General features: G+C 44.7%; 1 protein-coding gene and 1 long non-coding RNA gene across 2 annotated transcripts; one reads left to right on the top strand and one right to left on the bottom strand.

Moving 5' to 3' along the window:
* Nucleotides 1–1,253: 1,253 nt before the first annotated feature.
* LOC122116569 lies at nucleotides 1,254–14,650 on the bottom strand. The gene is made up of 3 exons (XR_006148991.1): nucleotides 13,799–14,650; nucleotides 6,445–6,448; nucleotides 1,254–1,264 (listed from the first exon to the last, which is right to left on the bottom strand). It is a non-coding gene; the product is annotated as an uncharacterized LOC122116569 (long non-coding RNA).
* Nucleotides 7,306–13,805, top strand: Plau (plasminogen activator, urokinase). Its single transcript, XM_042690320.1, has 11 exons — nucleotides 7,306–7,395; nucleotides 7,668–7,754; nucleotides 8,120–8,150; nucleotides 8,295–8,402; nucleotides 8,882–9,056; nucleotides 9,250–9,341; nucleotides 9,491–9,683; nucleotides 9,896–10,044; nucleotides 10,627–10,767; nucleotides 11,071–11,219; nucleotides 13,043–13,805. The coding sequence occupies exons 2-11, from the start codon at nucleotides 7,698–7,700 to the stop codon at nucleotides 13,217–13,219; spliced, it is 1,272 nt and encodes a 423-aa protein (XP_042546254.1). The 5' UTR covers nucleotides 7,306–7,395; nucleotides 7,668–7,697; the 3' UTR covers nucleotides 13,220–13,805.
* Nucleotides 14,651–21,907: the final 7,257 nt, after the last annotated feature.

Below are 21,907 nucleotides of genomic sequence, written 5' to 3'. Positions count from 1 at the left end.
GACAGCTGGTGCTATTCTGGGTGTCATCATGGGTTAGAAGTAGAAAGATTCCCCATTATAAGGACAAGCATTTCTCTCACTAAATGGACTACTGTCTTAGAGACAGTTCTCCTAACTCTGGAATCAACCAGATCTGGACAGTCTCAGCTCTACCATTTACCTACAGTGTGATCTTGGGGAAACTGCTTGAACCCTTAAGCCTTAGTTTTCTCATCCATAAAATGGTAACATGTGGGCTGGGAAGGTGGCTTAGTATGAGTGCTTGCCTTGCATGCATGAGGCCCTGGGCTCAATTCCTCAGCACCACATAAGCCAAAAAAGCTGGTAGTGGTGCTGTGGCTTAAGTGGTAGAGCGCTTGCCTTGAGCTGAAGATCTGAGGGACAGCACCCAGGCCCAGAGTTCAGGACTCACAACTGACCCAAAAAAAGATAACATGTGAGAATACATTATACAAATAAAAATTGGTTATTGCTAGCTATATTTTACATTATATAATATATATATATATATATATTTTTTTTTTTTTTGTCTGTTGTGGGTCTTGAACTCTGGGCCTGGGCACTGTCCCTCAGCTCTTCAGCTCAAGACAAGCAAGCACTCTATCACTTGAGCCACAGCACCACTTCCGGTTTTCTGGTGGCTAACTGGAGATAAGAGTCTCACAAGCTTTCCTACCTGGGCTGGCTTTGAACCTCAATCCTCATATCTCAGCTTCCTGAGTAGCTAGGATTACAGGTGTGAGCCACTGGCACCCAGCTTTATTTATAATATTTTTTGAGGAGTGTCTATGTTGCCCATGCTGATATCAAACTCCTGGGCTCAAATAATCCTCTCCCCTCAGCTTCTGTAATAGCTGAGAATATAGACGTGAACCACTGAAGTTTCATCATTATTATTATTACTACTTATTTTATTATTGTTATTATTATTACTATTATTATTATTGCCAGTTCTGGGTCTTGAACTCTGGGCCTCAGCACTGTCCCTAAATTCCTTTTTTTTTTTGGTTGGTCAATGGGTCTTGAATTCTGGGCCTGGGTGCTATCCCTGAGCTCTTCAGCTCAAGACGAGCTCAACCACTTGAGCTACAGCAGCACTTGCAGTTTTCTGGTGGTTAGTTGGAGCCAGGCTAGCTTTGAATCACTATCCTCAGATCTCAGCCTCCTCAGTAGCTAGGATTACAGGTTGCCATGGGCGCCCGCTCCTTTTTTTTTTTTTTGTCGATTATAGTACTTAACTCTGGGCCTTGGCACTGTGTCTGAGCTCTTCAGCTCAGGGCAAGTGCTCTATCACTTAAGCCACAGTGCCATTCTGGTGTTCTGGTGGTTAATTGGAGATAAGAGTCTCACAGACTTTCCTTGCCCAGGCTCATTTTTGAACTGTGATACTCAGATCTCAGCCTCCTGAATAGTTAGGATTATAGGTATGAGCCACCGGTGTCTGGCTCCTAAGTTCCTTTTGATTAAGGCTGGCACCCGGCTTTCATTATTTGTCTTTAACAAGGGATAGCTAATAAGATCTCTTTAGAGGAAGCAGACTTCCTTTTCTTTATCTCCTGCCACACTACCCACTATTAATGCCTGCAGAGTAAACAAGGAGTATCCTGTTCCTCTCACTCAAGCTGTGCCCCTACCCCTCCTCCCACACACATCTCCACGCATTAGCTACCCATGGCTTCTTCTAAAAGAAGGCTGACCTCTCCTTAGACTTGGTTGTTCTAAATGTTGCTCCAGAGGCACATCAAACTTTCTCAGGCACTGCTTGGGAGGAAAAAAGCACCTTCTGCAGGTTGGTAGGAAACAGGGAGAGGGTGGTCAGGAAGGGAGGAGTTGAGGATTCAGAATGGAAGGAGAGAGGGTGGAAATGTGTCACAAGGTTCCTCAAAAATCTGTGAGTTCTAAATATCATCATTTTCTGTGAATGAACTCCGGATGATTCATTTCCCTTCATTAGCCTCTATTTTACTTTCTGTTTAATGGAAAAGGAAGTGCCTACACTTGCTGTAAAGACAGAAAAGCATATAGAACCCACATACAGGTTCTAGCTTGAGAGAGTTATGAGTACATGAACATAAACATCACATGAGCTATGAATGTTACCTTGCTTTTCCTTCTGATCAGGAAATTTTAGTACTTTAGCTCCTAGCTGAGCAAATTTTGCTAAACATCATTGGTTTCTTGGCAGTTTTCAGCAAATCCACCAGTTTCTGGTTTTCCTTTTCAGCCCTTGCTTCTGGCCTCATCTTTTAGCTTCCACTAAAGAATCTAATGCAAATCCAATATGTCAACTTAAGCTCTAAATAGAAGTCCCTTGTGAGGGACACAGAATCCAGAGTTTTGGAAAGTTAACAAGCAAGTCTTTTTTTTTTTTTTTTTTGTCCGTCGTGGGGCTTGAACTCTAGGCTTGGGCACTATCCCTCAGCTCTTCAGCTCAAGGTGAGCGCTCTACCGCTTGAGCCACAGTGCCACTTCCAGTTTTCTAGTGGTTTATTGGAGATAAGAGTCTCATGAACTTTCCTTCCCGGGCTGACTTAGAACAGTGATCCTCAGATCTCAGCCTCCCGAACAGCCAAGATTACAGGTGTGAGCCACCGGTGCCTGGCTTAGCAACAGTCTTTTAAGATAGTAAGGTCTTGACTTGTATAGTAACTGTTTGAATTAGGAACAAAGAAAAATCTGGCCAAGGCTCAAGACATTTATGTAGATGTCTAAGCTGCTGGACTGGAGGAAGTGGGGCTATTAGGCCAGAGACTGTGAGGCCTGAAAGAGCAAGGAAGTTTTAGAGGGTCATATGTTGAATGGAGAGACTAACTTGGCCTGGGCTTTTAGTGTTACTGACAACACAGCATAACCTCAGGGTCTGGTCCCTGGGCTCTTTGCTTTCCATGAGTAAGGGAGTAAGTATGTGGCTTTCCTCCACCCCTTTCCAGGCCACTGGGGGCCTGGAGCTCCAGCACCTCCCCTATGGTGTTACAGCCCAGACATTGCTTTTGTTGCCTGACCAGCTTTACCTGTAGTACTAAACACACGGAGAGAAAGGGGTCCTCAGACTCAAAGAAGTCATGTGACCATTGTTGCCTGCCCCCTTCCCAGAACTGCTGTCTGTTTGCCCACATGCAAGAGGGAAGGAGGAGAGGTTCAGGTGGCACAGGGCCATAGACAAAGGGAGTGTGTGGGAGTCAGGGATGTGGGGATGAGCAGCCCAAGCAGCTGTCTATCGCAGCTGCCTAGTTGCTGGGAACTTCAGGCCAAGGACACAGTATCCCCACTTAACTGGAATCCAGAGATGGACTCCAGCATGACTTGGTCCTCTGGGCCAATATAGAAGGGAAAGCAGAAATTTAGTCTACACAGTTCATTTCTGGGTCTGAGGGTATCGCTTGGTGGTAGAGCACTTACTTAACATGTGTGAAACCCCGGGTTCAATCTTAATAAAGTTCACCCTTCTACCTGTAGGATATAGAATTGTGCTTGGAATATAATAGCCCCATCAAAAATACTTAATAAATCCAGGTATAGTCACTTGCACCTGTAATCCTAGTAACTAGGGATTGCAGTTTTAGGCTAGCTTCAGAAAAATATTAGTGATATATGATGGTCACTCTTGTAATCCCAGCCACATGGGAGGCATAGGTGGGCTGCTGTCTCAGAGATCCACCCAGGCCAACACATGAGATTTTATCTGAATAATAACAAAAAGGGGACAGAGAGGTGGTTCAAGTGATAGAGAATTTGCCTAGCAAGCACAAGACACATAGTTCCAACCTCAAACTACAAAACAAAAAACAAAAAACAAAAAACAAAAAAAAACCCAGCAGATGACTGAAAGCATAAATGAATACTTTAAAGGTAAGCATGATGTCATTCATTCTGCAAAACAAAGTAGGCCAGGTATTGCTTTATTTTGGGAGAATGGAAATCAAAAGAGCTTAGTGACTCTAAAACTAAACTTTAAGAGTTTAGTAAGATAACTCAACTTGGACATGGTCTTTCTATGGTATCATGCTGAATATTCTTCATATAGTAACCCATGTGACTCAGTGCGACCTTCCCTCTGGAGTCCACTGGTGTGAAAATAGCCTTTCAGGGACCAGTTTCCTGAACATGTCTCAAGGTCAAGTCTAAACATTGTTCCTCTCTGCACACTTGGCATTTGTCTTTTCTTTTATCAGAAGCTTCTGGAAAGGAGCCCCTCCATCAGTCTGTGTGGCCACATCTACTCAGGAGGTCTTTACCCTTGAGCCAAAGAGGTAGGAGTTGGTTGCTTCCTTCTTGAAGTCAAGAAAAGAAATGAAGTCATATGCATTCAGTTCCTTTTTCTCTCCCCTTCAACACAAAGCTCAGTTCCTGGATTTCAGGCAAGCAAGTAACTTGTATTACAGAGTGAGCATCTTTGAAAATCAGAATCCTAAACAATATTTGTGGAAGAAGATCTCCAAAGCCAGTAGGAGGGCTTGAGCTGAACATCTGAGCTGGAGCATCTTAGGTTGCCTGGATAAACATCTATGAGTCCTTTTACTAGTCTCCTTCACAGCATCCTGCCTCTTTCTAGGGACAGTGAGGTCTAGAACACAGTATAAGTATCAGAAGAACTGGATACTGGTGCTGATTAGCTCACTCATTGTCCATGGGAATGACAATTCCAGTAGGCATCACAATGGAGTTGTAAGTTTAAAGAGGAATGGTTTACTTCAAAGTGCCTTTAAGCATCAGACAGAAATACTACACAAAAAATAGTCATTACTATTTCATATGATGAGGAGGAGGAGGAGGAAGAGGAGGAGAAGCCTTCCAGAGTGCCCCCAAAGCTTTCAGTTCTCAAAGCTTTCTATTCATTGACTCATTCACAATAAAACCCCTACGTGAATAAGGCACATACCAAGTGCTGAGGGAGAGATAAGCTATCTACAAAGATAGGTTCTTTGCTTCCAAAGAACAAAGTCTTGTCACAGACTACACCAAAAGATGTTCAGAGATCTCAGAGTTCTGAAGATCAGCAAGAGGAAAGTTCTGTGATGAGTTAGAGGTACTAGGATTATTCACTCAGGTGAAAGGAAGGCAGGAAAAGAAGGAAGAGGAATGTCATACTGCATAGCGGTTTGTTTGTCCAGGAGGAAATGAGGTCACCCTGCTCTCAAAGAATCAGCATGACTGCCCCCAGCCAAGTAATTCGGAGTCATGAGGGCTGCTGGGATGGGGGGTAGGTAGGGCAGGGGGTGGGGGGGAGAATGTGAATCATGACAGCCTGTTGGGAATTTCCTAATAACTAGCCTAGGAGTTTCAGGGCAAGTCTTAAAGCTGTAACATCTCTGTTTACATTTTGATCACATTTATTTACAATTAATGGGTTCTCCGATCTAAACAAAACTGACCACTGTCTTGCAGAGGAAATAGCAAAGCTGACTTTGAGACCTATGGAACCTTTGACTCAGTGGTCCCTTGGCTATCTGGCAATTCCAAAGGATGTTGGCTCACCTGCTTCATGCTGGATGGTTAACTTGCACTTTGCCCACCCAGAGGATGTCATCCTAGGCCCTTTGGCTCAAGTGGAGCCTTTCTTGTTTCTACCTCCTAATCTTCTCCCTACTTTCCTTCTGTCACTCTAAAGTAATGACCTAGACCCAAATCCAGGGTTACAAGGTATAGGCAAGGAAAGGGACAAGGTTCCAGACCTTTGGAATTATCAGGACTCAGCCTCCTTTCTCCTATGAAGGAATCTAGTTCTTCTGGGTAGTATCAACATGATCCCAAACCCTTGACCCTGACACCATGGCCAAGAGATAGAGATGTCTGAACCCAGAGTCCTTTCTGTGCAACTTCACATGTGCCCAGGGTATGTGTGTGGGCTCACAAGTGTGTGTGGTTGTCCTCAGGAAGGGCAAGTGGTATCACTAGCACATGATCTGTCTTTCTGGAGTCCAGTAAACAATTGCTTTTAATCTTAATATAAATAATGCTCTGTGATGAAGTAGAATGCTAAATACAGCTGCATTTAAAAATGTGTAATTATCTTTTTTAGAATGGATGATACAGAGATGTGTCTTTAAATTTCTGAAACAGTATAAAAGGGCATGTAGTGGAAAATAAGTCTTATCTTCTCCTTCAGCCTCCCTCCCCTTTCTTCTACTGGGGACAGAGTGCTGAACTTCCTAACTCTCCACAGTTTTCAGCCCACCTACATTAATAAAGTTTTAAGACAAGTGCTGGTGGCTCACACATGTAATATTAGCTACTCAGGAGGCTAAGATCTGAAGACCATGGTTTGAAGCCAGCCTAGGCAGGGAAGTCTGTGAGGCTCTTCTCTCCAATTAACCAGCAAAGAGCTGGAAGGGGAATTGTGGCTCAAGTGGCAGAGCACCAGCTTTGAGCAAAAAAGTTATTGGACAGTATCGAGGCCCTAAGTTCAAGCCCCAGTACCTCCCCTCCCCACCCTGCCCCCAAGACTGACCTTTTTTTTAATTAAATTTTTTTTTTCTTTTTGCCGGTCCTGGGGCTTGAATTTAAGACCTGGGCACTGTTCCTGAGCTTCTTTTGCTCAAGGCTAGCATTCTACCACTTGAGCCACAGCACTACTACTGACTTTTTCTGTTTATGTGGTACTGAGGAATGGAACCCAGGGTTTTATGCATGCTAGACAAGCACTCTACCACTAGGCTACATTCTCAGCCCAAGACTGGCCTTAAACCCAACAGCAAACCTCAGTCAAGTCCGACCTTGCCTTCCGTCCTCTGATAACATACAGTAAACTCGTCTTTCTCTCCTGTCTCCATTGGTCATGCTTGTGATTTGGGGGACCCCACCACTCGAGTAAAGGCAGCCTGTTTCAGGAAACGAATGAATGTTGCGTTCATTTTCGAGTCGGTAGACGATAGGAGATGCGGCGATGACGCTGCAAGGGTCTGAAATCCCTCTCATGGCAGGTGGGGCGCGGGTGAGGGTGACAGGTTGGAGAACTGGAGTGGTTGAGTCCGGAGGAGAGTGCGCAACCTCCTTCCAACTGCGGGGGAGTGCGAGGGGGAGAAGGCAGGGCAGAAAGCTGCTTTGAGGCCTGCACCTAGACCCGGTGAACGAAAAGAAAGGCCAAGAATTTCTATGTCTTCCGATGCCTCCGTGGGTCTCCCTGGCTTGGGCTCGAGTGGCGCCCACTCAGGGTCAAAGCGGAGGAAGCCAGCGCGGCCAGGTCCCTGCGGGCCCCAAGGAAGAGCCGGGGGAAGGAGTGGGGCGGTGACCGGAGCGGGGCGGAGCCAGCCCGGGGCGGGTCCTCTTAAACGGCCGGCGCCGCCCGCCAGCCTCGCTGAGCTGAGTGGAGCCCCGCAGCGCAACTCGGTCGGTCGTGTTAACCTGGTCCCCGCGGTCCCCGCAGTGCCCGCCCCAACCCATCCGCCGCAGCCCTCGGTGAGTGCGGCGGCGCGTGGCGGGAGGCGCGGTGCTTCCCTTCCTCCTACCTTGGGCTGCCCTGGCTGCTGCTCAAAGGCTGTAGCCTTAGAATCGCCGATCCTGTCCCTTGCATCCTCCTGCGCTGCGAGCCGGGAGCCCCTGCAGAAAGAGGAGAGACCACCGAGCCTGGAGAGCTTGGTCCCCTCCAGCTTCCCCCAAGAAACACGCCCCCTGCCCCTCCTGGCCCCTCCGCTTCTTGCTTCTTGCCTTGACTTTTCCTTCTTTTGCAGTGCCGCTGTCTAGAGCCCAACCTCGTCACCATGAGAGTCCTGCTGGCGTCCCTCTTCCTCTGCACCCTGGCCGTGAGCAACTCTAAAGTAAGTGGGTTCCCTGTTTGATTTTGAAGGAGGGGACTCGCAGGACTCCTGAACAGCTCCCAGGGCAGGGAGGGGCTGCATGGGGAGCTGGAGTCCTCCGGACAGCATCAATAGGGGGACTTGAAAGCCGAGGGGGTTTGTATGGTTGGGTAAGCGGAAGAAGCATAGGGATGGTTCTAGCCTCAGGGCACCTGGTACCCGAAGCTTACTTGAGACAATCCATTTCTCCCTGCTGGGAATCTAGGACTATCCGTTGTAGGGCTAGTTAGTGAAGAATGGGTTTTTAGGCTGGGGGTCAGTTTATCCTTACCGTGGAGTCCTAGGAACATGGAACCCTTGGTGACACCTCCCCACATCTCTTTCAGGGCAGCCATGAACTTCTACAGTCGGATCCATGTGAGTATTCATTCCTTGCACAATAGTTGGCTGCACAGACATGCTGGAGAGCCTCAGGAGACAGCCCATTCCTGATTTTGCTTCTGGACTGGCTCTCTACTTGCCTTCTTCCCCTTCCTCATCCCACACCTTTGTGCCCTGCAGCAAACTGTGGCTGTCTGAATGGAGGAACATGTGTGTCCTACAAGTACTTCTCCAATATTCGGCGATGCAGCTGCCCAAAGAAATTCCAAGGGAAACATTGTGAGATAGGTATGAAGATCACAACTCTAACTGGGAAAGAGTGGCCCCAGAGATTTCAGGGCAGGAGAGAATGATGGGATACAAGAGCATACAAGGATAGAAGAGCATGGTAGTAGGTACCTGTAATCTCAGCAGGAAAATTGTGTGTGTGAGACTAACTTGAACTACACAGGGTAACCCTATCTAAAGGGAGAGAGAAAAAGAGAGAGACAGACACAGAGAGAGAGAGAGACAGAGAGAGAGAGAAAGAGAGGGAACACATGGAGGCAGAAGTTAGGAGCTCAAGGAAGGGTGGGTGACATCTTTACCCCTACATGATCTGTATGGTCTCTCACACACAGTTTCATGAAGCAGTGACTGCATAAATATGAGGTACAGATAAGAAGACACTTTCCAGTGTTATCTCTGCCAGAACAAAACCACATCATCTCTGATGTGTCCTCCATCTGAATGTCCTCTAATATCTTCTCATCTTCATATCTTTTTAGATACGTCAAAAACCTGCTATGAGGGGAATGGTCACTCTTACCGAGGAAAAGCCAACACTGACATCAAAGGCAGACCCTGTCTGGACTGGAATTCACCTGCTGTCCTTGGGAAAACATACAATGCTCACAGATCCGATGCTACTCTCCTGGGCCTGGGAAAACACAATTATTGCAGGTAAGATGGAGACCAAATACCAGGAGCTGTCCCTTTGGCCTTTCAGAAACTATTGTTACATCATCTGCTCCTAGAGTGCTAGAATAACATGAAAAGAGTCAGGCATCTGGTTGAGCCTTTCATTCAGGGAGAGATGCAGGATTGGAAGATGCAGGGTTGGAATGACATCCACGGTTGTCCTGTGTTTTACCAGGAACCCAGACAACCAAGGGCAGCCATGGTGCTATGTGCAGATTGGCCGACTGCAGTTTGTCCGTGAGTGTATGGTGTCCCGCTGCTCTGTAGGTAAGTGTTACTGACTGCTTAGAACAGCGGGGTATAACACGAGGCAAACTTATATGCTCCCGTCTTCCATCATAGGAAGTATAACTGAGTGGGATACTTTATCTTTCCTGCCTCTCCAAGATATCCTTGTTTTTGTCTTACTCCTCCAGAACAAGAGTTCCAGTGTGGCCAGAAGGCTGTGAGGCCCCGCTTTAAAATTGTTGGGGGAGAGTTCACCAACATTGAGAATCAGCCCTGGTTTGCGGCCATCTACAGGAAGCACCAGGGAGGCTCTGTCACCTATGTGTGTGGTGGCAGCCTCATCAGCCCTTGCTGGGTGGTCAGTGCCACACACTGTTTCATGTATGTCCATTTCTTCTCTCTAGCCTTTCTGCCCCAGCCCCAAATTCCAGGATTCTCCCTCATAGCCTCTCTCCAAGGCCGGGGGGGGGGGGGGGGGGGGAGGAGGGGAGGGGGCTTGGAGGCAATGATACTTTTCAGCCCTCTATAATGGGAAGGAAGAAGTGATAGGATTCTGGGAGAGCAGACTATCTGACAGATCTCATCTCCCACAGTAATTACCCACAGAAGGAAGACTATATTGTCTACCTTGGTCGATCAACACTGAACTCCATTACTCCTGGAGAAATGAAGTTTGAGGTAGAGAGACTCATCTTACACGAGGAGTATAGTGCTGACAGCCTGGCCCACCACAATGATATTGGTGAGTGAAAACCCTCAACCACCATATTGATGGTGGTCAGGAAAAGAGGAGTCCAGGAATTGACCCAAGGGGGAGGTGGAATTGTAAGGGAACTTACCTGCCTTGTACAGCAAAGGGAATGGCGGGGAAGAATTCAGCGTGAAATATATGTGAGGCCTGGTGCTCCTTTGTAGAGACCTTGAATTTCCCAAACATAAAGCCTTATGGGCATATGGCTTGAACTAGGAATGGCTTGTTTGGGCAAATTAGGATGGATGCATCTTCGGTCTACACTAGGATACAGAATTTGAAGAAAAGTGCCTTGGATGGGTTTTAGCTTAGCTTTCTCAGCGTTTTTCTTTTTGCACAAAACTGATTGGCTTAATGTGGCAACCCTGGCTGCTTAAGTCTTCAGCAGCAGCGAGAGCAAAGTCCTTAGAACATTGAGCAGGGAAGGTTTCCAGATAACAAGTTACCAAAATATCTTTCTGGATGACATATGACCCTAATAGACCTAGGAACAGACAATACCGCACTTCCTCAACATTTAGAAAGATTACTACTGGGTAATCTTTCCCTTCTGACCCTCTTTATTTTCTCTAGCCTTGTTGAAGATTCGTTCAAGTACATACCAGTGTGCAAAACCATCCCGTTCCATACAGACCATCTGCCTGCCCCCAAGGGTTGACAATGCCCATTTTGGCACAAGTTGTGAGATCACTGGCTTTGGAAAAGAAAGTTCCAGTAAGTGACAATTGTAGAATTGTGATGTGAGAGTGAGTGCAGTAGCGCATGAAGGAAAGCCTGGAAAGAGATGGAAGTACTATGGAGGTGGCATATGGCTCCTGAGATAGAGCAGGGAGTATTGTTTAGGGAGTGATGGGCTAGGCTACCAAGGGAAATAGTGGGTGATCGACTATGGAAGGGATAAAGACTCATAGGGAAAAAAATAAGGGCTTTTGCTAACAGTAATACATTTTGGTTCCCCTCCCTGACAGAGAGGCACCAGACACCTCTTAATGTGAACTCCTTGTTTTCTTCATCTAGCTGACTATCGTTATCCAGAGCATTTGAAAATGACGGTTGTAAAGCTAGTTTCCCACAAGGAGTGTCAGCAGCCCCACTACTATGGCTCTGAAGTCACCACCAAAATGCTGTGTGCTGCTGATCCACAATGGGAAACAGATTCTTGCCAGGTGAGAATCAACTATCTCTCTCCAAATTTTCCCAGAGCTCTTGGGCCTGACCCTGCTAACTTTGAGGAGTCCCTTTTAGCCAAAACTCTAGGAAGTCAGAATCAAGAGCTCAAGTCTGCTGGGCACTGGTGGCTCATGCCTGTAATCCTAGCTACTCAGGAGGCTGAGATCAGAGGATCGAGGTTCAAAGCCGCCCCAGGCAGGAAAGTCCATGAAACTCTTATCTCCAATAAACCACCAGAAAACTGGAAGTGGCGCTGTAGCTCAAGTGGTAGAGCACTAGCCTTGAGCTGAAGAGCTGAAGGACAGTGCTCAGGCCCAGAGTTCAAGCCCCATGACCGACAAAAAAAAAATAAAAATTAAAAAAGAGCTCAGGTCTTTGAGGATTTACACAAATGTTTATGTGTTCCCCCATACATGTGGCCTGAGCTTGACTGTGTGCTAGGCACTGCAGATCAGGGTGACTAAGAGGACTTTAAGAAAAAAGGAGATGGGGCTGGGAAGGTGGCTCAGTGGTAGAGTGCTTGCCTTGCATGCCTGAGGCCCTGGGTTCGATTCCCCAGCACCACATAAGCAAAAAGTAAAAAGCCGGAAGTGGAGCTATGGCTCAAGTGGTAGAACGCTAGCCTTGAGCTGAAGAGCTGAGGGACAGCGCCCAGGCCCAGAGTTCAGGCCCCACGACCGGACCCAAAAAAAAAGAAAAGAAAAAAGGAGATAATGCAATGAAATATAACTTAATGCCTAGGATTCATGGAATGTGAATTATAAACAATCAGGTGAGGCTGGAAGTGATAGAGCACTGGAAGTGATAAGCTAGAGGCCCTGGGTTTAATCCCAGTACTACTATACACAAAAATGTATAATTAGCCAGGCACTAATGGTTAATGCCTGTTATCCTAGATATTCAGGAGACTGAGATGTGAGGATCATGGTTTGAAGCCAGCCTAGGCAGGAAAGGCTATGACACTCTTTTCTCCAGTTAACCATCAAAAACCTGGAAGTGGAACTGGAACTTAAATGATAGAGTACTAACCTTGAGCATAAAAGCTCAGGGATAGTGCTCTGGTCCTGATTTCAAGCCCCAGGAGCAGTGCCTCCCCTCCCCCAAATTAAAAATCTGATGTTTAGGAGAGGGAAGGGAAGCGTTAAATACAATGTGATATGATAAGTATTTAAAGAGATGGAGGGGCTAGACTTGATGCTGTGTGCCTATAAGCCAAGATACTTGTGATAATAATGAAGAAGGATCTGTAGTTTGAGGCCAGCCTAGGCTATTAGCAATACTCTGTTTCAAAACACAATATATATCTATATATCTATATATATCTAAAGGAGGTAGATGTAGAGATGGTATTTCAATGGAAAGATACAAAATTGAGACTGAACATGGTATATGCTAGAGGAGGAGCTTGGCAGATAATTAGTAGAAATGCCAAACAGAGGACTAATATAAAACTTTGATGCTGGGCTGGGAAAGTGGCTCAGTGGTAGAGTATTTGCCTTGCATGCATGAGGCCCTGGGTTTGATTCTTCAGCAGAACATAAGCAGGAAAAAAAAAGCTGGAAGTGGTGCTGTGGCTCAAGTGGTAGAGCGCTAGCCTTGAGCTGAAGAGCTGAGGGACAGTGCCCAAGCCCTGAGTTCAAAACCTACAATTGACAAAAAAAACCAACAAACAATAACAACAAACTTTCACGCAGTAGAAAACTAATCAAGGGAGTGACCCATGTCTTTGGCTCTAGTAACTGTCCCCAAGCTCTCTCAGGCATGGTTAGGTGGTGGGATCAAAAGGTCCAGGGCTCTTATCATATCTTTGGCTTATCAGGGAGACTCTGGAGGACCCCTTGTTTGCTCCACCAATGACCGCATGACCCTGACTGGGATTGTGAGCTGGGGCCGAGGATGTGCCTTGAAGGACAAGCCAGGCGTCTACACGAGGGTCTCACACTTCCTGAACTGGATCTACACCCACATTGGGGGTGAAAATGGCCTAGCCCTTTGAGCACCTCAAGGGAACAATGGGCGGACAACTGCCATGCTGACTGTCATCTCTGCAGCAGGGTCATCTCCATCAGCTCTAGGGAAGAGGCTGGGTGAGACAGGCTCTGCGGAGATGGTTTGCTTAGGATGCCCACCAGGGTAAGCGATAATAGTTTTACCCTCAGTCATGGGCCTGTGCTGGACACCCAGACCCTCCTGGCTGGGATGGAGAGGTGGTCCTGACTTAGGATGGTTTTGATCAGTTATGTCTTCTTCTGGACTAGAGCCTCCTGGAGTTCAAAATGGTGTCTCCTGTGGATGGGTGAGAGGAGAGTTAGTTCCCCCAACAGAGTCATTCATGAAGCCTGCTCTTGGGAAATGAATAATTTCCCAATTAGGAAGTGTAACAGCTTAGGTCTCTTCAGGGAGCTTGGCCAATGTGAGAACCATGTTTAGGGGGTAGAGACGCTAATCATTTGAGGGAGGGGCTCTGACATTCTACAAATGGATTGGGAAATATCATTTATGTTTGTGTACTTGGGCGCTGGCTATGAGTGTGAGCAAGTAAAAGAAGTAGAGCTGGTATGTTCCTGTGCCCAACTACAAGTCTAAACAGTTCCCTAAAACTGTGGACTGTGATGACACAGAGTGGTTTAACTGGAGATGTTATGGGTCACTACTGGGGCCTTTTAGATCTCCCATGTTATACTTTCTGTGATTGTAGCATTTTCAAGCATGTCCTGTGACCAGCACTAAATGTCTGTTTCACTTTTATGTAGTTATCACTTTCTTGGCCAGTTAAACCTTCTGACTTATTAGCCAATTTTGTCCAATCCTCACTGGATGGGGTGATGACGACTCTTGTATACTGAATATTTAATAATTATATTCTGCTATTTTTATTTATATCTATTTTTATAATTATAAATAAGGGTGATTCATAAAATGTGATTTTTTTCCCTAAGGATTTTGGCTTTTCCCTTGTGCTTGTATTAAAGGGAGGTGGGGAGTATAAAAAGAAGAAAATGATACATCCTAGTTTCTTGTCAGCCTTAGGCAGAACCTTCATGGGCAAAAACACTTGCATGAGTGAAACACTGCTGACTCCAAATGCCATTGAGAATCTGTGGCATTGAGGGAACAGAAAACATAATTTTTCTTCATCTTTATGAAGCTGTTGCATTTTCTCAGTATAAGGTTTTGAGAGAGCAAAATTTGGAGAATTGTAGGGCAGGGCTTCCTTAGCAGGTAAGGGTACAAAATAACTCAGGGCCTCCCAGCTTTGCAAATTGCAGACAGGCTGAGTTTCAGCTTCCAATTACCTCCTCAACCTTATGCCTTCTTCAGTGTATATCTTGTGCAAATGCTCCCCACCTCCCCCTAGTCCTGGGTCCTGAACTCTAGGCCTGGGTGCTGTTCCTCAGCTCTTCAGCTCAAGGCTAGTACTCTACCACTTGATCCACAGCACCACTTCTGGCTTTTTCTGCTTATGTCGTGCTGAAGAATCGAACCAGGGCCTCATGCATTTAAGGCAAGCACTCTACCACTGAGCCACCTTCCCAGTGTGCCCCCCCCCTCCCCTTTTTTTTGTCAGTCATCAGGCTTGAATTCAGGGCCTGGGCACTGTCCCTGAGCTTTTCTGCTCAGTGCTAGTGCTTTGGTAATTTAAGCCACCGCTCCACTTCTGGTTTTCTGATAGTTAATTGGAGATAAGAATCTGGGGGGGAAGGTGGCAGTTGGTGGGGGTGGTATGGGAGATGAGAGGGCAGGGATGATAAGGGGAAACAAAGGAGGAGGCAACAATGCTTGACAAGAAATGTACTCATTTCCTTGTTCATGTAATTGTAACCCCTCTGTACAGTATTTTCACAATAAAAAAATTAGTTGAAAAAAAAAAAGTCTCAGCAACTTTCCTGCCTGAGCTGGCTTTGAACCTCAATCCTTGCATCTCAGTATCCTGAGTAGCTAGGATTACAGGCATGAGCCACTAGTTGCCTGGTTAGTGTTCTTTAAAATTAAATGGATCCTATTTTCTTCACTCTGACACCCAAAATCCTTAGGTTGACCTCAACCAAGAAGAAACTTGCATGAGTAAAAATTGTTGATTCAAAGAACCGACCCAAGTCTGTGACCTTCAGGGAAAGGAAAACATTTATATGTGCAGCTGGTACTGAGTTTTTTCACTGAGCTAATGAAGCTCAGGCCAACCATTGCTATCCCTAAAATCAAAGAGCTTGAGACCAGGCGCCAGTGGCTCATGCCTGAAATCCTAGCTACTCAGGAGGCTGAGATCTGAGGATTGTGGTTCAAAGCCAGCCCGGGCGGGAAAGTCCATGAGACTCTTATCTCCAATATACCACTAGAAAACCAGAAGTGGCCCTGTGGCTCACGCGGTAGAGCGCTCGCCTTGAGCTGAAGAGCTGAGGGACAGTGCCCAGGCCCCATGACTGACAAAAAAAAGAAACAAAAAACAAAACCCAAAAAACAAAACAAAAATAAAAAAACAAAGGGCTTGGAAATTAAAGCTAGATAATGTCCTAATAGGGATAATCATACATTTTGAGCCATATAATCAGATTCTGAAGGACTGGGAAGTTGAAGGCAAGGTGGGAGGTATAAACAGATGCCAAAATACTGGAATTTCCACCATATTTATGGGTTTTGGCAGTGTTTCATATATATATATATATATATATATATATATATATATATATATATATACACACACACATGCCTCACCTGTAGAGATTATGATTCAGGTCAGGGTTGATGCCAGAGATTATGATTCAGGTCAGGGCTGGTGCCAGGGCTCGTGATTTTAGGAAAGCTCACCAGGCGTTTCAGATATGCACCACTGAAGTCAGGGTCAATTGGTTAGAACATATGAAGGACATAGAGAGTTCAAGTATAGTCAGCATGATCTCTCTGCAGAAATAGCCAGTTTTCTGAGTGGGGTCTTAGGAGTACAAGGTTTCCCACTCTGTGAAACCCTGGAGGTAAAAACCCTAGAATACTGAGCCTTTAATCCCCATAATCTAACATGGCTTTATTATTATTTTCACATGGGGTGTGCTGTGAGTGATTCAGCATGGATTTTGGAGTCAGGTGGCTTCAACTGGAATCCTGGTTTTAATATTGTGTGGGTTGGAAAAGAATATCAGCCTTGGGGCTGGAAAGGTGGCTCAGTGGTAGAATGCTTGCCTTGCATGCATGAGACCCTGGGTTCAATTCCTCAGTACCACATAAGCAGAAAAGTGGTAGAGCGCTAACCTTGAGCTAAAGGGCTGAGGGACAGTACCCAGGCCCAGAGCTCAGGCCCCACTACTGACCGAAAAAGAAAAAAGAATATCAGCGTCTCTATGCCTCAGTTTTCTAAATTATTTTTTTTTTAAGGATAAAAAGGCTGGTTGTGATGATACATCTGTAACCTCAGGTACTCAGGAAGCAGAAATCAGGAGGATCATAATTCAAAGGTTGTTAAAAGGATTTATGGCACATAATAAAAGCACCCAAACTGTAGCTACTAAGTACCTCCTCTAACTTCCTATAGACTTGAGTGGGAATTCCTCTCCCATCCGAGGGTGGCACTGAGCATTCTGTAAGAGTGGAAACTTGCTAAGAAAGAAAAAAGCACAATTATCTGAAAGTAAAGTGCCCAACCCAGTCTGAGTTGCTGCTCAGCTTCTGCACTCCCTGCCAGGGGCCAAAAAAAATCTTGTTCAAACTTGAGCAGCTCCAGCATCAGAGCTCCCAGACACTGAAAGAAGGAAGTATGAGCCCCACTGGTTCGTTGAGCAACAAGGCTGCTAACTCTTCAAACCATTTCCCAGTCACCATTTTCAGCAGCTCCTCCCCGCCCCAGCCAGCTGCTATCTCTTCCCTACATCTTAGGGCACGCACCCAACCATATCTCCAACAACTTGTTTCAGAGCTCTAAATTCTTAGAGAATTCATACTTTAGAGACTGCCTTATTCTAGTGTTCTGATAGCAATGTGCTAAGATCTTCACACAGAATCTGCTGTACTATTCTTAGTCTCATCTCAAGGGAGAAAACAGAAGCACAGCAAGATTGGGGGACCCACATGAGGTAACACTGCTGCAGCTGCAGAGCTAGGGTTTGAGCCCACAGACCACTTTCCCAGTACAATGATATTTCACCTAGCAGAAGGGCTCAGACATAGAGAAAGAAAGCAGACTTCTTTTCAAGCTCCCTACTTGAAGGATGCTCATTTAGGTGATCATTCTTTTCTCCTAAAATGATTTCCAGTCCATGTGAGGACACCACACTTAAACACCAGTTTTAAAGTACTTCACTTTTGTTAAGACAACCTCAGCCTTTTCTGCTGAAATCTGGTTTCATTGAAGTGGTTTCCGTTTTCACCAGAATTCTTTCTTCTGAAATATTCTGTGGCCCATTCTACTACCAGAACTCAACTTGATTTCTCTTTTTTTGCATCTTTCCCAAGTCAGCACCTCACAACCACCACACCCCTGCACACTCATTTCCATTGAGTCCACCTTCCTCCTCAGCAGGAAACATCTGAGTTCTCCCTTGAGTCAGACACAATGAGAGTGGTTGCTATTTTCTAAATTTGTTCTATTGAGATATAATTCAGATACTATATAATTCACCTATTTAAAGCACACAGCTCCATTGGTTTTTAGTATATGCACACTCAGACAACATCACAACCAATTTAGAACATTTTCATCATCTGAAAGAGATCCTAAACCCATGAGCAAGCATCCCTTTTCCTCCCTAGCCCCCTAAGCGCTAAGCAGCCTCTTATCTACTTTCTGTCTCTGTGGGTTTGCCAATTATAGACATTTCATATAACATTTAACATCATGATTTTCAAGTTTTATCCATGTTGTAGCATGTATCAGTATGATTGCTGGATTCTAAATAACAAAGTGGGGAGAAAAGACGGTCTAGGTTCCTTTTGACCTTGCAGCAGTTACAATGAGAATCAACCAACAATCCTCTCTCCACTTTTCCTCCTCCTTCCCCTTCCCTCCCTTCTTCCCTCCTTCTTTCCTTCATTTCCTCCTTCTTTCCTTCCTTCCTTCTTTCCTTCCTTCCTCTTTCCTTTTAAAGTACCTACATTCCAGGCTTTCTTTTAAAGATACCTGACATTATAAGAACAGATGACTCATTCTTAGTCCACAAAGAGTTCTTAACTTTACAAAGGAAACAGAATCATGATTATAATCCAATGAGGTAAGCACTAAAATAAAAATATACATTAAAATAATGATGAGGATGCTTTTTTTTTTCTGCCTTGGGAAGTGAAGAAAAACCTTATAGAAGAGATGATATTTCACTTAGGCCTTAAATATGCATGGAATTTGCTGAGGAAAGGCATTCTAGGCACAGGAGAAACAATGGCAGCATGAAAAGGCAGGACATCCCCAGAAATGCTGTCAGGATAGAGAAAAGAGTCTAGGAGCATGGAAAGTCAAAGAATGGTGGAGGAAGATGCTGGTAGGGGAAGGGCCTCATATTCAACAGCAGGAACATAGTTTCTGTCCTAAAGTCCCCTCCAGTGGCTCACTGCCATCCAACCTTTCTCCTATCTTTCCGATCTAGCAGCTATAGGCTTAGTGCCTGGCACAGCATGGGCCTCACAGGGCCTTCCCTCCTCCATCTGTCCATCAAAGTGTTGGCACTGGGAAGGAAGTCTTGCTAGTTAAACATTTTGAATATTCCCTCTTTGCCTTTAGGTGTTATTTTTCAAAATTGAGAAAGTTAATTAAGGTCAAGAAGCCACTAAAATCTTAAGTAAAACTAAAAATCTCCACCTCCTAAATTATAAGGATGGCCATAAAAACAAAATACTCTCCATAGCATTCATAGCCAATAATCTCATAGCATTCTGGCTTTGAGAGTTTCCTTTTCAATCTCAGGGTCCAATACTTGGCTTGCCCCAAAGACTGATACTAAACCTTTTCTTCTACCTCACCCCTAAACTTTCTCTGAGAAAATCACATTCACATTCAGGCTTTAATTATAGCCAACCGATGAGTCACAAATGCTTATCAACAGATTTCTCCTCTGACTCTTCTTTCATATTTTCTATTGTCTACTTGGTGTCTTAATTGGTTGTTACACTCAGGGTACCTCAAAGTCAACCTGTCTGAGATTGTTCTTGTTCTTAGATTTCTTCCATCCCTCTCTAGCTGGAATGATGGCCCTAACATTCATTCAATTATTCCAACCAGAAGTCTAGAAGTCATTCTAGTGCTCTATGCTCTCAGCCCTTTTAGCCTATCCATTGCCAAATTCTACCTAGGAAAATTTGGCTAAGGAAGGCATTCTTTCTCTTCATGTCTACCACGATTAGTTCTGCTCAACCCACTCTCAGTTTTTGCCTGGATGACTGAAATAACTTCCCATCTGTTTTCCCCAATTGATTTTATCTTTCCTTCCACTCCCTCCTACACTTCTACCAGTCCAGTCTGTTCACCTAATCTGGAGTAATCTTTTGAAGATGGAAATATGCCTTGAACAATGGTCTGAAACCAGGACGAGGTCTGCTCTCTAACTCCTCCCCCCCATTTGCCAGTCCTGGGGCTTGAACTCAGAGTTTAGACACTGTTCCTAAGCTTATTTCGTTCAAGGCTAGCACTGTGACTGACAGTATCACTTCTAGATTTTTCTGTTTATGTGGTACTGAGGAATGGAACCCCGGGCTTCATGCATGCTAGACAAGTACTCTACCACTAAGCCACATTCCCAGCCCTCATTCCTCTCTTAGCTGCACCTATCCCCAACTCCCTCTGCTTACCGCTTAGACCTATCTTATTGTCAATCTCTGTCCCACCTTGGGCCCTTGAAATTCATATTCATTCTTTCTGGAGGTTTCTTCTTGATTTTCTTGGAATAGTCTAGTCTCACTATACCATGTACCATCTCTTTGATATACTTGTCAGTGTTGTAATTTTACCTCTGCTGTACTATTATTTGATTAAAGCTTGGTTTGTTCCTTACCATATCCTTCATGAGTTCCATAAGGGTGGGTTTTGTATTTTGCTTTGTGTTTATTGGTACTGGTGCTGGAACTCGGTGTCCGGGTATTGTCCCCTAGCATCTTTTCTCAAGGCTGGACTCAATCACTTGAGCTCCAGTTCTACTTCTGAATTTTTAGTGGTTAATTGGAGATAAGAGTTTCATGGGCTTTCTGCAAAGTCTAGCTTGAAACTGTAATTCGCAGATCTCAGCCTTCTGAGTAGCTAGAATTATAGGTGTGAGCTACCAATGCCTGGCTAACAGTGTGGTTTTAATCACTATTTTATTTCTAGCACCTAGTATGAGATCTGGAATATGGCTGACATTTAATATCTATTTAACGAATACATTCTGATGTATTTCCTGCCATTGTCTTATTTTTTAATACAGATATGTTCATTATGTATATATATAGTTTTTAGTCTTTTTTAAAACTTTTGATTATTTTATCATTAGCCTTTTCCCATGTTATAACAAGGCTTTCTATGCCTTATATGTACAATATCATTAATGATCTTTCAAGCTACCTTTCAGGATTGAGTCTTCATTTAAAAAAAGTATATAACAGGGCTGGGAAGTTGGCTCAGTGGTAGAGTGCTCGCCTCACATGCATAAGGCCCTGGGTTCAATTCCTCAGCACCACATAAGCAAAAAAATGCCAGAAATGGCACTGTAGCTCAAGCAGTAGAGCACTAGCCTTGAGCTGAAGAGCTGAGAAACAGCACCTGGGCCCAGAGTTCAGCTCCCATGACTGACCAAAAAAAAAAAAAAAAAGAAATCTAAAAAAAGTATATAACATATAACACAATATTACTGATATTTCAAAAGAAATGTGGGTTACTTTCTTTCTGGTATTCTCACTCTTTTATCCCCCAGAAAAACATATTGAAATAATTTCATTTAAAAAGGTTATTATGTGATGGCAGAAAAGGAGTATCAACATTAATATCACTGAAGTCAGAGTGACTATAGCAAGAATTAAAATCTTAAAGAGAATGATTTCTTTTTCATTCTTATCTGGTCAGGAGCCCTTTTTGAAGAGATCTTCATTTCAGGAGTAAAAGCTTTCTTAAAATTTCCAATTTCTGTTCTGTTCTATTCTTCTTTTAATACTTTGCTTATCCAAGGTTGACTTTCAACAGATTGGACATCAGGAAGTGGTCTTTCTTTTAGCATATGCACACATTGGGGAACATCATCAATTTTTTTCCTAGAAATTTAAGTGGAGATTCTTCTTATAAAGATGTGGTTATGGTCACTAATTCAAGCTTCTGAACTAACATTTCTTTCAATATTTCAATCTATGGAGTATATTCTTTTTTTCTGGTAGGTTGTGAGTTTTTTTTTTTTTGTTTGTTTTGTTTTTTGGGTCCGGTCATGGGGCCTGAACTCTGGGCTTGGGCGCTGTCCCTCAGCTCTTCAGCTCAAGGATAGCGCTCTATCTGGAGCCACAGCACCACAGCACCACTTCCGGCTTTTTTCTTTTTGCTTATGTGGTACTGAGGAGTCGAACCCAGGGCCTCATGCATGCAAGGCAAGCACTGTACCTCTGAGCCACCTTCCCAGCCCCTGGGAAGGTTGTGGGTTTTGAACTCTGGGCCTGATTGCTGTCCCCGAGCTCTTCAGCTCGAGGCTAGTGCTCTACCACTTGAGCCACAGTGCCACTTCCAGTTTTCTGGTGGTTTATTGGTGATAAGAGT

This window comes from Dipodomys spectabilis, unplaced genomic scaffold (genome assembly GCF_019054845.1).
Source record: "Dipodomys spectabilis isolate Male_0828 unplaced genomic scaffold, ASM1905484v1 ptg000136l, whole genome shotgun sequence".
Classification (NCBI taxonomy): Eukaryota; Metazoa; Chordata; class Mammalia; order Rodentia; family Heteromyidae; genus Dipodomys; species Dipodomys spectabilis.
This window is presented reverse-complemented; position numbering and strand designations above follow the sequence as displayed.